Source organism: Salminus brasiliensis, chromosome 16 (assembly GCF_030463535.1).
Source record: "Salminus brasiliensis chromosome 16, fSalBra1.hap2, whole genome shotgun sequence".
NCBI lineage: Eukaryota > Metazoa > Chordata > Actinopteri > Characiformes > Bryconidae > Salminus > Salminus brasiliensis.
The window spans coordinates 33,972,375-33,989,190 of NC_132893.1; the positions used below are offsets into that span (position 1 = coordinate 33,972,375).

Here is a 16,816-nt window from a genome sequence, read left to right on the forward strand (position 1 = left end):
CACGTCCCGTCCCTCTCCAGCGAGCTCACAGCAGACGTCTGTAGTCTAGTATGAAGACTGTGTCCGTGGCAGAGACTCAAGAGAGCTGCAGTGAAACGTCCCGACTGAGCCCCACATTTACATTCCAATAAAGCTTATTGATCACACGCCTCTGAAGTCTGACTTTCTGCAGCTTTACAGAACTTCTAGACAACGACTCCTCATATTTTCCTCCATGAAGCTCATGTTGATGCTCAGTAGAGCACAGAGACGCTCCTTTAATAGAGCTGATATTACTGAAATGCTTCATTTTCAATGGGCAGATCTGCAGCTGAAACAGGAGCCTAGTGCAGCCCAACATTTTTAACATCAACATTTTAATAGATCATTCTCCTCATTATGGCTTTTAGAGAAATGGGGTTTTGGGAGGGGGGAGGGGGGGAGGGTAGTGCACTATAGACCCCTGTGACGCAGCCTAAGCTTTCGGTCTTTGTTTTCCTTCCATTACTTTTACTTTTCTACTTGAAGTGGTTCTGAAACCAGTACTTTTACACTTTTACTGGAGTAAAAAGCTTCAGTTGATACTTCAGCTTCTATAGAAGTCTGTTAAACCCTCGTATCTCCACTCTCTTCTACCTGAGGAATTCTACCTGGAGACTCTGCACTGCTCATTGTTTATTCACCTTCATATAGTCTCTATATATTTGTTGTGCAACTACATATATCTAAATAAATACAAAGAAAATACCCCAGTGTAAACACACACTGATCACGTCAGATAGACATCAACTGTCTATCTAAAAAAGTGCCAAAAGTATTGGGACACCTGCTCATTCACTGTTTCTTCTGAAATCAAGGGTATTTAAAAGAATCGATCCTGCTTCTGTTGGAGTAACTGTCTCTACTGTCCAGGGAAGAAGACTTTCTTCTAGATCTTGGAGGAGCATTGCTGTGAGGATTTGATTGCATTCAGCGACAAGAGCATTAGAGCAAGAACAGAATGTCAGGTGAGCACCTCTCCACCTCATCTCCAACTCCCTAGCTCTTCCCAACACTTCCACTCTACAGCTTCACTTTGCTCTACAGCTATTCTATCCTATTCTATTGGTAGTACTTCTCTACAGGGACTAGACATGCTCTGTGTGTGTCATTTACATTGATGTCAGTTCTACACTGAACCCCTTCAGCTGAGAGTATACCTGTGTGATGCAGGTGTAGTGTACCTGTGCTATTGCTGCTAGCTGAGCTACCAGAGTAATCATCATTCCCTCCACTGATGTACAGCCCGTTCTCTCCAGTCTGACGAGAAGCTGCTCTCCTGTAACACACACACACACACACGTAATCTTACTTTATAATTTTATCAAATAATCAAAATCTTTAAGCACACACTATTACATGCTAAACTGGTGTGTTACACAGCGACTAGAGCTCTCCTCTCCGTCCACACACACTGCCGGTGTGAGGGGACCTGAGCTCAATTCGCAAATTCACCTCTGCACTACAAAGCACTTTAGAGGTCACCCTAAAAAAAACCCTAATCCTTTAGTTAATGGTTCATGTTTATGGCCTCATTTCTGATGGGTGTACTAGTAAATCACCTCTTACGGTCATTAAGCTTGGATTAGTTCCCCTCAGGCGCTGCTCCAGTTAGGAGACTCCTAGTAAGCCTCTTCTAGGGCAACAGTAGGGAGTTGGTCCATATTTTACTGCAGTGACAGGCTCCACTTTTCAGAGAAGGCTTTACACCAGACTAGTGTTTCTCAGACCTGTATAAAGTACTAGAGCCCCAGACCTGAGTAAAAGTACAGGTGCTCCATCAAATAAAGTGACTTGAGTAGAAGTAGAAGTTCTTTAAGCTCCAGACTTAAGTAGAAGTACTAAAGTACTCAACATTTTCTGTACTTAAGTACTGCAGGTAGTTTAGTATTCTAAAAAGTACTACTTAAGTACTGAAAGTAAAAGTACAGTACTGTGTTTTGTAGTTCTTACAGAAAAGCAGTCAAAAGTTTGGGTATCAGCGTTTTTTTTATTAGTTCAAATGCTCAGACTTGAGCACTGTCTCAGTTCCTCTGGCTGTAGTAGAAGGACAGGACTGTAGAAGACAGAGTTCATGAAGATAGTCTTCAGTTCACTCTCTAAACAAACTCGCCCAAAAGAGAGAGTTTAAAAGGGTGACCGGATGCTTCTGGAGATATAGTGCACTCGTCTGACCTGCCCGTGGCCTCGTGATAGGCCAGTTCCAGCAATTCGGCAGAGGTGTGGGCGGGGTCTCTTTGCTCACTGCCCTGCAGCTCGGCCATGTTCTGTCGCGTCTGATGGTGAATCTGAATCGCTTCGCCCGTCGGACCTGACACACAGAAAACACACCGACACGGGACCTCTGAGATGTGTGTGTGGAGTTAGGGATGCAGGATTTATATATATTTTAATACATCATGAGAAATATTAATAAATGATGAAAAAAATGAAAATATTAACTTGCAGTCCTAGTGTGTGTGTGCGAGAGTGTGTGTGTGTGTGTGTGTGTGTGTGTGTGTGTGTGTGTGTGCTTCACTGACCCACAGGAAAAGTGTGCATCCAGCGTCTGCGGTTGGATGTGAGTTTCATGGGCATGCGTGACGGAGCAAAGGGGTTGATGAGGGCTCTCTGAGGTGTGTACCCCCCCGGGCGGATATGCAGAGTGGACTCAGCGCTGCCCACGGTGAACCGGCCAGGAGCACTCGAGTCCCGCTGAGACTCCACCATCTTCTCCAACAGCTCTGACGGAGACAAAATCAACACGCCACAGAAAGCAAACAGCGCTGAGCACACACAAAAGTTTGGGGACACTGTTGTTGTCTTCACATTGAATTCTCATTCAGTTCAGAAAAAAATATTCACTTTGTGACACATGAATGGGCAGACAGAAATTACCCCCCCCCATTCTCCGTCCCAAATAAGTATTTTCCTGACCTCAGTAAATCTGTGAGCCTCGATTTCAGCTCATATTATGAGCTGAGCCCAGTTTTCACTGTGAAACTGGAGCCGGAGCGTACCTCGCGTGCAGCTGGTGTACCCGAGCGAGCTGCTGACCTCGTACTGGCCGTGCACCTGCCGCGGGATCAGCAGCATGTTGGAGATGTGTCCCAGACTGTCGTCTGAGGCCAGACTACGCTGCTCATCGGGGCCCCCTGCTGGACGTACCGGGGGAGAGCAGCCCCCGGTGCCACCATTCAACTCTGCTGGACCCCAGCTCTTTCTACTGGCCTCTCTGTCCCTGCTTGACCTGCAACAGCAGAGCAGATAACAAGAAAATATGAAAAGACATTATTTTTTTCATTTAATAAACAAATTAATAAAATGCCAATTAACTGCTAACTGCTATAAGGTCCCACTGGCCTATTCGCCTGGATAAATAAAAAAATGACATTAATTAAATATGGAAAAATATTGGTGGAATATTTTAACAGTAAAACTGACATTAAACAGAAAGTGCTGCCTGTTTTAATCTACATAATGTAAATACAGACAAAATTTTTACCCCCTCTAAAAATAATATTAGAATAAACACTTATAATAACACTCCTACAGAAAGTGGTGGTGGTTCTCCATCACTGTGTTCATCATTAGAACATCTCCAAAGTTCTCCTCTCTCATGGAGTCTAGTATTATTTAGAGTTCTCCTCAGATCAACACCTGGTTTGGTGGTAAATCAGGGCTTAATGATGGTAAATCAGGTGAGCTGCTGCTGCTGCTGCTGCTGCTGATGCTGATGGAGGTGAACACATCCTCCACGCTGTGCTGGCTGGACTGGGGGGCGTCCAGGAGAACCCTGGAGGAACCGAGCTCTGTTCTTCAGACTAGCTCACATATAACTAATAATGCACTAAACTAATAATAAATTATAAAATAAATAATATATAATGAAGAGCAAATCAGGCTGGTGTGTGTGGTGTGATCGTATGCAATGATTGTTTATTGTTTATGTACGCAAACCTGAAGTTGGTGCTCCTCTGGGCTCTGGAAGGTCCAGGAAGTCTGAAGACCTGGGCATCATGGGCATCGTAGTCCACCTGGATGGGCAGGCTGTTCTCTGAGTCCTTTGGAGCCCCAAGAGCTGAAAGAAACGAATGAATTCATGTTTTATTAATAACAAAATCATCAGAAAAACAGAAATGAAGGACTTCTATAAATAAACTTACAGTGGTCTTTACTGCTCTTCGATTTTTCAGCATGGAGCTGTAATTACAGAAGAATTATAGAAGAACACAAGAAGGCACAGGAGCATGTGGAGTTCTGCTCTTATAGGTGGAACTGAAGAGCGTTAATCCAGAACAACAGCAGCAAAGATCTCAAACTCACTGTCAGTTATCACACAACATACACAAGCAACTCTAGACACAACACAGAATCCTAAAACAACAAGCAGTGCCATGTAATTATCTGTCAAAAGTATTTGGACACCTGTTCATTCATTTTTTTCATATGAAATCAAGGCTATTAAAAAGAGCTGATCCTGCTTTTGTTGGAGTAACTGTCTCTACTGTCCAGGGATGAAGGCTTTCTACTAGATTCTGGAGCAGCATTGCTGTGAGAATTTGATTGCATTCACAACAAGAGGGTTAGTGAGGTCAGGATGTCGGATGATGATCACCACCCCACCTCATCTCATCTTATCCCCACATCCCCAAGTCATCCCAAAAGTACTAGATGGAGCTCCACCACCATCATTCCAGAGAGCACAGTTCTTCCACTGCTCCACAGCTCAATGCTGGGGGGGCTTTATATCCCTCTACTAGCCCACGCCTGGCATTAGGCAGCATGGTGCCAATATGTCCATCATATTTATCTGCTGCAGAGAGTCCTATTCTATTGGCAGTACTTCTCTATATGGACTAGACAAGTTGTGTGTGTTTGTGTGCATTTGCACATCGGTTTCAGCAATGGGGGCAACTTAAAGCGGCTGAATGCATTCGTTAGAAAGAGTGTCCACAAATAGTGTAGTTTTTAATATGAAGCATTTAGATTCTTTGAAATGTATGGTGTTAATTTTATTAAAACCTCAATATCAATATTATTTTAATTACAGTCTAATTCTGGATATTATTATTATTATTATTATTATTACTAATTTATACAGGATGCTAATTTATTATACTGTAACTTATTATGCTATGTTTATTAGAACCTCACTTTAGATGATGGACTTCATTATGGATATTTTTTATTAGAAAACTGGATATTAACTTGTTCTAATCCAGATTAGAATTGATTACAGTTCTGAACTCTGCAACTTTAAGCTCTTCATTTTTGCCTCTGTTCTCCCACTGTTAGTCACACAGCGCGTCCCAGTTCAGGGGCAGCATCCGTCTGAGGCCGTCTCGTGAGGGTGGACCCCAAGCCAGCCAACATATCCCAAAATTCATTGCATGCCAGCGAGGATATCAATAGACACACTTTTGCTGAAATTTGTTGTTGTTATTTTTAATTATTATTTCGTGAATAATTCGTCTAATTTCGGTTCAGCCTACGAAGTCTACGAAGCCTTGATAGGCTACGCCTTTGTCGACTACATCTGAAGAAGTCATGTGATCACTCACCTTCCGGCCGGCGAGTTTAATTCTGGGGGTGAAACAGCTGGACGAGCCCTGACTCTTCGAGGTGTAGAAGCTGTAAAATCAGCCCAGCTTTAATTCTTTCACCGAACAAAGCACTTACAGAATTACAGAGTCACCACAGAGAGAGGCAATGACTCACAGAGTCACCACAGAGAGAGGCACTGACTCACAGAGTCACCACAGACAGAGGCACTGACTCACAGAGTCACCATAGATAGAGGCACTGACTCACAGAGTCACCATAGATAGAGGCACTGACTCTGTCAGACAGTGTCAGTCACAGTCTCATTCACAGTCATTCTTTTTTTTATAATAATAAAAAATAATGATCATTATTAATAATTAATAATTTAATCATATTTTTTATGTATAATTTGTTTGTCAAATGTTTCCTCCCCCCAAATATGGTACTTCCAATTAACCCACCAATTCATAGCTCCCCCTAGCACTAGCAATGCTCCCGACACCAAGCGGGGTAAGGACCCCTTTCATTCATTCATTTAATTAATTTCAGATATTTTTATTATTGTTACTATTAATGTCATTATACTATTAATTATAACTATTATTATTATACTGTAATATTAGCATTATCAGTGGCATACAATAATTATGCAGTACCAGTTATGTTACTGCCCATTAACCCACCCATTCGTAGCTCCCCCTAGCACTAGCAATGCTCCCGACACCAAGAGAGTAAGGACTTAAGGAGACACACGTCTCCTCCCACACAGTAAGGCGGCGGGCCCCCAGGTCCACCACACTAGCTAACAGATACCTGTGCTGGCCAACATCGCTTTAAGAGTGATGAGGGGAGAGAGCGCCATCTAGTCACCCTCAGTTGTGCTCTCTCAGACTTCGACCGCTGATGGCAAATCGACAACCCCCCACCCACCCCCCTCGGGGAATAGTGGCAGTGCAGCCACTCAGAGCCCCACCACGAACCATTTCTACAATGACTCTGACATTCACCCATGTTTCCTAATTTGGGACAAGCCACAGAGACGAGTAACCAAATATTAGGGACTAATCCATTCCATTCCATGTGACTACATTTGTGTCTGAGGAGCTTTTACAGGTCTTACGAGACCACAGATAAACGAGGATGATGATAATAATAATGACAGTAACCCAACCAGGTCACTCTACGAGTTTCAGGCTTGCTCCACCTACAGGAAGAGAAAATCATGCTTTCCCAGCAGTCCTTTCTGCAGGTTTACCTGTGATTGATCCAGTGGGGCAGATTGTAGTCGTCCAGTCTGGAGTCACCGGGTACTGTTCTGTTGTGTAACTGAGGAGAGGGAGAACGTGAGGTCACTGGACTTTACCAAATAAACTGTGGTCACTTAGCAGCATCATATCTGGTCATAATAACACACTGAAGAGTGCAGGGCTAAACACAGGTCACTGGGCAGTGGTGGCTCAGCGGTTAGAGCTCCGGGCTATTAATGACAGGGTTGTGGGTTCGATACCCGGGCTCGGCAAGCTGCCACTGTTGGGCCCTTGAGCAAGGCCCTTTACCCTCTCTGCTCCCCAGGCGCTGGCGCTGGCTGCCACTGCTCTGGGTGTGTGTGTGTACTCACTGCCCCTAACACGTGTGTGTGTGTGAGTGTGTGTGTGTGTCGCAACCACAAATGGGTCAAATGCAGAGAACACATTTCGCTGTACATAGTGGAACAACGATTAGCCACAACATTAAAACCTAATATTGGCTAATATCGTGTAGGTCCTCCTAGTGCCACTAAAACAGCCCTGACCCATCAAAGCATGGACTCCACGAGACCTCTGGAGGTGTCCTGTGGTATAGTCTTAGAAATAAAGGTGCTTCGAGTCACACCTCTCTATTACAAACATGTCTCACAGAACCATTTTAAACCTAGGGCTGGGCAATATGGCAATATTTTATTGTATCGTGATAAATTTCGTTATCGTGGTACACAATATGCTTTGTATCGTGGATATCGTCAGTGCTTAAAGAGCACTGATTAACTGCATGTATATTAAGAGTGTAATCAGTCTTATTTAATTTAATGGAGTATTCGGAGTAAAAATCACAGTACCCAGTACGTGAGAGTACTTAAATAGCAGTTTTAAAAATAAAAAAAAATTACACTATCGGTGCATTTTGTCTACATGGCAAAATATTGTGATAAATATCGTAAAAAATATATTTTAAATATGGCCCAGCTCTACCTTCATTTTTAAGAGTGTATCTGACACAAAGACTAACGTTAGCAGCAGATGCTTTAAGTCTTGTAAGTTGTGAGGTGGGCGGGGCCTCCTTGAGCATCAATAAGCCTTGGGCAACCATGACCCTGTCGTTGGTTCACCGGATGTCCTTCCTTGCATCACTTTTGGGAGGTACTGACCACTGCATACTGAAAAGTGAAACACCCCACAAGACCTGCCTGATGTTTTGGAGATGTTCTGACCCAGTCATTATCTAGAACATCAGAGTTTGGTTCTTGTCGAAGTGTCTCAGATTCTTACGCTTGACCATCTTTCACCTTCATCACCTTTAAGAACTGACTCGCTGCCTAATAGATCCAATAAAACTGGTCATTAATCAGCAATTAAGCCAAATGACAAGTGTGTGTGTGTGTGTGTGTGTGTGTGTGTGTGTGTGTACTGGATGTTAGCATTTGGCTACAAACCTTAAACAGTGGAACAGCATGGAGTGGCTGCTCTCCCATACACACCAGATCCACACCGATACCTGCCAATCAAAAACCACAATACTATTCAGGAACACACACACACACACACACACACAGACACACACACACACACGCACACACACACAGAGAGAACATCTCTGACCTCATCGGCATTCAATTCAATTTGGATTTCTCTGCACTCTGATATTTAGAGAATTTACAGAAGATCCAACTGTAGAAGGAGGCACCATTCACACAGTGCTGGAATTCATACAATATAAAACACTGCCAAGCCCCTCTAAGCCTCTCTACACACTCATTTTTAGGCGAAATATCTCTGGATATTCTCAATCATAATAAAAATAAATAAATGAATGAATTAATTTAAAAGTTGTTTTATGATCTATATTATATGTATCAACACTTCACATTAAAATCAATGTATAATTCTAATGTATAATGACATGCACCCATTAATATGAGCCCGCTACATACATCACTGCCACTGATGTACTTGCACACAATGCATGTGCAACCATACTGTACTGTACTCTTTAACTTTCTTTACTAAGTGGTTTTCTTTTACTTAGCTTTACTAGTGTATTTTTATTTTTTAATTATTATACTTATTATTGTTTCTTTTTTCATATTGATATTTATAAGAATTATGTCAGTAAATAAAGAAACTGCAAAGTAAGAATATCACTGCACAGTGTAACTGCTTGTTTCTGCAGTGCATGACAAAAACTCCTGAATCTCTTACTATACTCTTATAATCAGTATAATAATTTAAATAATTCAATTATTTAAAGTATTTTTAATAACTTTTGCTAAATCACTGTCTGGTTTGGGAATTACAACGTCTCTGATCACCCTACAGCATTATAGTCAGGACAGCTGAGAAGATCATCGGGGTCTCTCTCTCTCTCTCTCTCTCTCTCTCTCTCTCTCTCTCTCTCAATATAGTGGACGACTCCACCCACCCCTCCTACAGACTCTTCTCACTGCTGCCGTCTGGCAGAAGGCCCCGGGGCATCGCTTCCAGACTCTGCAACAGCTTCTACCCCCAAGCCATCAGACTTCCCCATACTCCATGTGCCTACTTGTAAACCTATCAGGATACTTCCTGTTAATTACTGTGTACATACGGGCTGTTCATATTTACTGCACCATGGTCCTGGAAGGAAGGTCATTCACAACCTTCACCGTGATCAACTACAACAATCCCAGACCAACCCTCAGATCAACAGATCGATTCAATCTTACACCGTTGTGTGTGAACCCACCGTTGTCAATCATGCGCTGTTTGGTGAGGATCATCAGGAGCCGGTCAACTTCGAACACGCCCACTCCCGGAGTGATGACCACAGACATCTGACCAGTGCGGTCAAAGTTACGGTTGATGTAATGTTTATCAAAGACTGCAAAGACAGACAAGGCCAGAATGTAGAAGATTAAACCCAATCTACTGGGTAAGACAAGGACAAGAGATCAACAACATAAAAACCTAAGACCCCCAGTGAGCAGCCAAAGACCACAGTGGCAGGAAAAACGCCCTCAGAGCTGGAGGAAGAAACCTTGGGAGAAACCAGTCCCATCCTCCTCTGATCAGAATTATTTATAAATTATTGATAAAAATTCACCACATAAGACTGTTCTACTGCTCAGGTGTGCTGACAATCACAAGATCATGACATAATATTTATAATATAGTATAACTAATATAATCATAGTAGTGATGGTAAGAGCAATGAAGGGTAATGGTGGAAACAGTGGCAGATAATTAACGTCCATGTCAGTTTTAACACGGTCATTAGACAGGTGTTATATGTATATATATGCATATATGTATAACATATACACATATGTAATATTTTACTTGATGTGAGATAAAAAAAAATACACCAAATAATTAATATTATAAGAATAATTAGTTTTAAAAAGTACTAAAAGTAATAAAGAGCTGTAAAAAAACAACAACTACAGACTATTATGTACAGATATAATTATATAAACATTCACAGAAAATGAAAAACATCTCTACAGCTGTGCAATTAATCATAGTGCAAATGTTATGTTCCAGTACTATGTTGCAGTTATAAAATATTATATAAATATTATCTATATGTAAACTCCAGACTGTACATACCGTTAAATGACAGGTTTATGGCTTCTAGATAATTGCCCTGAGCAGCAGTAGAGTTCTGACCACAGGGGAACCCGTCTGTGAAGACAAAAAAAAGAAATATATATATATATATATATATATATATATATATATATATATATATATATATATATATATTAAAGAAAATAGTTAATATTATAATCCTGCTCCTAACCGCTACCTGACCAGGTGTGCGAGTGTGTACCAGCTTCGAAACATGATATGGGCTGGTGTAGAAGAGTGTACCTGCTCCTTTGAGGCGCACTAGCACAGGGTACTGGATGAAGAGTTTCTTAATGGTGATCAGCAGAGACGTCCACTCGTCCCTGCGTTCATTCTGAGCCACCACCCTAAAACACAGCAGAGGGTTAATATGTTCATGACTCATTTCAGTTCATTTGCACCAATCCTGGCTACACACTTTTAACACATCACTACTACTGGATTTAATCTGAACTGCAGCACAACTGCAAACACACTTACATTTATGTTTAATTATAAAACTGGAAGTGGATATGGTTTTAAGAAGTCAAGTATTCAGATACTTGTTTAATAAAAACCCAATTATTAATGGGGTCAAAGCAATGTGTGATGAATTCTGAGACCTGTAGAAATCCTCATAATAGCGTCCTTCATGATCCTGTCTGATCGAGCCTCTTTGGCTCTCAGGAAACTCATCTAATGGAAGAAGAGAGAATCAACTACTTACAGGACATCAGTTAAATAAAATATTCTATTAAAGAAAATAGTCAATATTATAATCAGACGAGTAAAGAAAAGGAAGGCACTGACCGAGTGATTTAGCAGCATAAAAGGTGCGTGAGAACAGCACCACGGTCACCTCGTGGCTGCAGTTCTTGTCCTAAAAGAAGACAAAAGAGTTTGTGACTTGTTTTCAATCAATAACCAGCACAATACTGCTATTTCAAATTGAATATGCTATATGGACAAAAGTATTGGGACACCTGCTCATTCATCGTCTCTTTTGAAATCAAGGCTATTAAAAAGAGCTGATCCTGCTTTTATTGAAGTAACTCTCTCTACTGTCCAGAGAAGAAGACTTTCTACTAGATTCTGGAGGAGCATTGCTGTGTGAATTTGATTGCATTCAGCGACAAGAGCTAGAGGTAGTGAGCTCAGGCTGTTGGATGACCACCACCACCCCACCTCATCATCCCCAACTCCCTAACTCATCCCAATGGATTAGTATTGGATGGAGCATCATCACCATCATTCCAGAGAACACAGCTCTTCCACTGCTCCACAGCTCCTCAATGCTGGGGGGCTTTCGACCCCTCTACTAGCCCACGCCTGGCATTATGCAGCATGGTGTCAATAGCTTCAAGTTTATTTATCTGCTCCAGAGAGTCCTATTCTATTGGCAGTACTTCTCTACAGGGACTAGACAAGCTGTGTGTGGGTGTGCATTTGCACATCTGTGTCAGCAATGGGTGCAACTTAAAGTAACTGAATGCATTCATTAGACGAGGTGTCCAGAAATATTTGGACATATGTTGTACATCTAAAAGTCATGACTTTCACACGACTACAGTGATGTCAGACTCACCTTCCACTTGGCGAACAGGTCAGAGAGGAAACCATTAACGGCCTTTTCAAAATAGAGATCACCTAAAACACACACACACACACACACACACACACACACACACACACACACACACACACACACACACTGTATAAACGGACAGACCCCCTTTTGAAGATGGCTAACTATTAAGAATGCTAACTTGCACAGTATGGGATGCGGCTCTGCTGTAGAGTTACCATAGATGTCAAAGTCCCACATCTCACAGCTCATCTGGATGAATATGTACACCATAGCCGAGGTGGAGCGAAACACCACCTGCAGGACACAGACACAAGCACAATCCCAGCCTCATCACACTGCTCCTCCACCCTCACAGCGAACAGTGTGTGCTTTAGCTCATGAACAGTTATTTCCCATCCGTAGTCCATGAAAAACATCAGGTATCAGTTCAGAGTGTGTGTCACTATACACACACACACACACAGGAAGTGACCTGACTGCAGGAAATAAGCAGAATATGATGATGTCACCATGACCAGGGGATCGCTTGCTTGAATCCCGGTCATGCTGCTAGCCATCAGCAGTCGGAGCCCCGGGAGAGCACAATTGGCCTTGCTCTCTCCAGGGTGGGCAGACGGCACTCTCCCATTGCACTCCAGTGCAGTGCTGGCCAGCACTGGTGTCCGCTAGCCGATGCATGCATCAGAGCCGGGTAAGGCACGTGTCAGGCTTCCCCCTCCCAGTGTCGGGAGCATTGCATGAGTATATACCAGTGGAGGGACTGGTGATCTAAATTAGGGAGGATATGGGCTGAATGGTCAGTCTCTACTGGACTATATATAGCAGTCCAGTATTAATTAGTATGAATTGGCGTCACATCGTCACACAAATACCTTCTCCATTCATTTCGCTGATGTGGACCACACCCGGAGGTGAAGCGGGAGTCCGACTCGGAGTCCGAGTCTAGCTCCCTGTTAGAGTGGTGGTCCGAAAAAGAGGGAGTAGGTGGAAAAGGAGGGGGAGTGCAAAGTTTGTTCGGATGGTGATAGACTGTGAGGTGTGGGTATGTAAAGGGGATGAAGGCCTGGAGAAGGAGGGGTTGAGGGCAGGGTCCTTATGCTAACTTATTGCATCAGAATTTCATGATGAACGGACCAATAGAAATGCTCCGAAATTCTTTTCCATTGAAGTCCTGTAAGGTTGTCATTTCTGAGTTTTCTGCATGACAGTGGTGATATTTGATTTTTTCCTAAAGAAAGTGGCTGTATGGTCTATAGAAGCAAATACCGGATTTATAGACATGCTCAGCATTAAGATACTTCAGGGGCAAAAAAAACGGGTCAGGACCCTAATTAAACCTGATGTACTGTAATATTACTGTATTTATATGTATATATTACTGTAATAACTCTGGAAATGCGTATTACTCATCTGTTTTATCAAAAAACAACACATGGGGTGGACTGAAACTGGATTAGTAGTTGATATAATATAGAAAAAAAAAAAAAAAAAAAATATATATATATATATATATATATATATATATATATATATATATATATATATATATATCATTTTGATCCTGTACAGAACCCACAGACCACGAGACTGTGATCTCCAATACCTGATCAGATGCCTGTTGCTTATGTGGAGACTACACACGCAGACTGAACAGACTAAAACAGGGACAGGGTCGGGTCGGGGTTGGGGTGAGATTTAGAGTAGAGGTGTCTCACCCGCGTGTCCTCGCTGATGTAGCTACAGGTGACCTTCTCACCCTTCACCCACAGCTCACTCGCCTGCGCCCTGCAGTCAGGAGAGTACACAATGTAGAGACATAGTGATACACACACACACACACACACACACACACACACAGAATCCTAAAGAGCAAGGTGACTTGTTATCTTACCTGATTCCAGCAAACTCCACCTTCTGAGTCACATACGCGCACGTGCTCACCTGCAGAGGGGGAAAACGACACACTGTAAAGTCGACCTGAAATCTAATCAGACCCTTCTTCTGCCTTGTCGCCCGTTTTTTAATTTGGCATCACCAGCAGGCGGAGCCAAATCAAATAAACCAATATTATCAAGTTTATCCTCCATCGATCACCACGCCCTCCTATCACAGAGAGAAAATGCTCAGCTAGCTCACAGACTCTCTCTGATAGAGTGTAACTGAGTATTCATGATCGAATATACAAAAAAAATTGTATTATGGGGCTCAGAATGGTCCAGCGGATTAAGGTGCTGAATCCTGGGTCATGCTGCCTGCCATCAGCAGCTGGAGCTAGAGAGAGCACAACTGGCCTCGCTCTCTCCAGGTGGGTAGATGGCTCTGTCTCTGCCCTTACCCTTCCAGTGTCAGGAGCATTACATGTGATAGGGGGGGGGGAGCACTAACGAGTGTTTTCGGTAATTGGCTTTCTTTAATTGGGGAAGAACACACACACACACACACATACACAGCTCCTTTAGTGACAGACTGCTTCACCGCAAGTGTGTGAAGGAGCGGTATCGCAGGTCCTTCATTCCTGCTGCCATCAACCAGCACTGCTCCCAGCAGACCACATACACACACACTTAAACTACACACACACACATGTTCAGGGAATAGAGATCCCTCAATGTAAAAATCCAATGTGCAATCAACCCCACCCCTCACATGTGCAATTAAGAATCATTTGCAATAACCTGTAAATAATATTGTTATTGCTTTTTTACGTCTATTATTTATATAGTGTATGTATATATATATATATATATATATATAATATATATATATATATATATATATATATATATATTGGTAATTTATCTACGTTTTTGCATCTGAGTGTCTTGCTATCCCTTTTCTGCTGTGACACTGAGAATTTCCCCCCTGTGGGACTAATAAAGGATTATCTTATCTTATCTTATCTATATATATATATATATACACATATAGCACCCTTACCATTTTGGAGATACTAGGTTTTTGCATGGTAGTGGTAATGATACATATATATTTATATGTATTTTTTTTTATATTTAATATTAAAATATTCTTGATAAAAAAAATAAAAGCCAAATAATCTAGCAAGAGCACCTACACTACTTGAACAGTCTATCTGCAAATAAACAATAAAACATCCTAACTCGGCTCTACCGCCGTTACAGATACTGAGAGTGACCTACCAGACTTTTCTTGAGCCTCCACATGTCTCCTCGGCCGATGTACTGGTCTTTAAAGGTCAGTTCCACCAGATCCAGAGTCACATCCTGACAAACACAGACCAGGGTTATTAATTGCAAACATAAAAGCAATAATCCAACCCAAATAAAAACGAATGTTCCAGTGTAATGTTCTAGTTGCGGTTACTTCTGCAGAGCCAAGCTGGGGTGTCCATGGCTATGTTTTCGGTCTATGATCTAAAGGTCAGATTCGACTGTATGGATTCTATTTAACTTCACTGTAAAATCTCACCACGGTCTGATCTGATTATTGTGGTGCAATGGTGTGCATTATAATATGGAGTTTTGAGCACCTTGGGATCCACAATGTTTATAATGACATCCTGATAGGCTCGCAGCTTGAAGGCCTGAGCGACAGTCTGGTCCACACTGATTGTCTCTATAAGGACAGAAAAAATGACTTACTATTAGAGAAAGCTACAACCGGGACTGAAGGAGTTTTTTTTTTCCCAGTGTTCAACAAGACTGTACCTTTCTGCAGGTCTTCTTTCAGGCTTTTCACTTGCAGAAGGAGAGGACTAGACAGAGAACACAGCACCAAACCGTACATCTTTACATCATCACAGTTTTAACTGCTGATAATAAAGTATATCAAAGTGTAAATCAAGTGTTTTCTGATGATGGTGTTTCCTACCTAATTATTATGCTATTGCAATTGAACAGTATAGTTAAGACGGAGGTAATAACTCTCCGACCAGCAGGAGTTAACCAGCTCTGACACATCTGCATCATCTCAAAGCAAAACCACAGCAGTTCATCAGTCACCTGTATTCGTCGTTTGGGTGTGCGATCTCTACAATGTCTCCTAGTTTAACCTGAGGGAACACCTTCGGGTTCATCATCAGCTCATCATCTGAGGAGGACATAAAAAGTAATAAATAACATACATTTTCTAAAGTAAAAAAGTAAAGCTTCATTTCTGTATGTTTACACAGATAGGTATGGCTTCTAGAAGGCTTATAGGATGGGTACAGAAGGGTAAAAATGGGTATGGACAGGATGAGGGGACGTGAGTATAGAGAAGTAAGGGTGAAAATGGGGGTACAGATTGGATATTATACATGGCTACAGACTGACTAGGTTAAATCTGGTATTGACGGGTATGGTCATGGATGGGTATGGGAATAGTGGGTATGGGCATGGATGGGGATGGGTATGGGCATGGTCATTAATGGGTATGGGTATGGCCATGGATGGGTATGGATATGGCCATGGATGGGTATGGCCATGGATGGGTATGGCCATGGTCATGGATGGGTATGGGAATGGATGGGAATGGTCATGGATGGGAATGGTCATGGATGGGTATGGCCATGGGAATGGATGGGAATGGTCATGGATGGGTATGGCCATGGTCATGGATGGGTATGGCCATGGTCATGGATGGGTATGGCCATGGATGGGTATGGGTATGGGAATGGATAGGTATGGGAATGGATGGGAATGGTCATGGATGGGAATGGTCATGGATGGGAATGATCATGGATGGGAATGATCATGGATGGGTATGGCCATGGATGGGTATGGCCATGGATGGGAATGGCCATGGTCATGGATGGGTATGGGAATGGATGGGAATGGTCATGGATGGGTATGGCCATGGTCCTGGATGGGTATGGGAATGGATG

The 16,816-nt window shown here is 42.4% G+C and overlaps 1 protein-coding gene across 7 annotated transcripts in view; it reads right to left on the bottom strand.

Moving 5' to 3' along the window:
* Positions 1–16,816, bottom strand: part of depdc5 (DEP domain containing 5, GATOR1 subcomplex subunit) — a 50,127-nt gene that overhangs the window by 30,434 nt on the left and 2,877 nt on the right. For all 7 annotated transcript variants that reach the window (XM_072659630.1, XM_072659632.1, XM_072659631.1 and 4 more), the window contains exons 3-24: positions 15,954–16,041; positions 15,660–15,706; positions 15,482–15,567; positions 15,132–15,215; positions 13,865–13,914; positions 13,689–13,758; positions 12,189–12,267; positions 11,971–12,032; positions 11,196–11,265; positions 11,009–11,081; positions 10,650–10,753; positions 10,386–10,460; positions 9,523–9,657; positions 8,234–8,295; positions 6,800–6,870; positions 5,562–5,631; positions 4,164–4,200; positions 3,958–4,078; positions 3,018–3,247; positions 2,541–2,741; positions 2,194–2,329; positions 1,203–1,297 (exon numbers count right to left, since the gene is read on the bottom strand). In XM_072659630.1, coding sequence (XP_072515731.1) covers positions 1,203–1,297; positions 2,194–2,329; positions 2,541–2,741; positions 3,018–3,247; positions 3,958–4,078; positions 4,164–4,200; positions 5,562–5,631; positions 6,800–6,870; positions 8,234–8,295; positions 9,523–9,657; positions 10,386–10,460; positions 10,650–10,753; positions 11,009–11,081; positions 11,196–11,265; positions 11,971–12,032; positions 12,189–12,267; positions 13,689–13,758; positions 13,865–13,914; positions 15,132–15,215; positions 15,482–15,567; positions 15,660–15,706; positions 15,954–16,041 — 2,046 coding nt within the window. The remainder of the gene's footprint in view (positions 1–1,202; positions 1,298–2,193; positions 2,330–2,540; positions 2,742–3,017; positions 3,248–3,957; positions 4,079–4,163; positions 4,201–5,561; positions 5,632–6,799; positions 6,871–8,233; positions 8,296–9,522; positions 9,658–10,385; positions 10,461–10,649; positions 10,754–11,008; positions 11,082–11,195; positions 11,266–11,970; positions 12,033–12,188; positions 12,268–13,688; positions 13,759–13,864; positions 13,915–15,131; positions 15,216–15,481; positions 15,568–15,659; positions 15,707–15,953; positions 16,042–16,816) is intronic.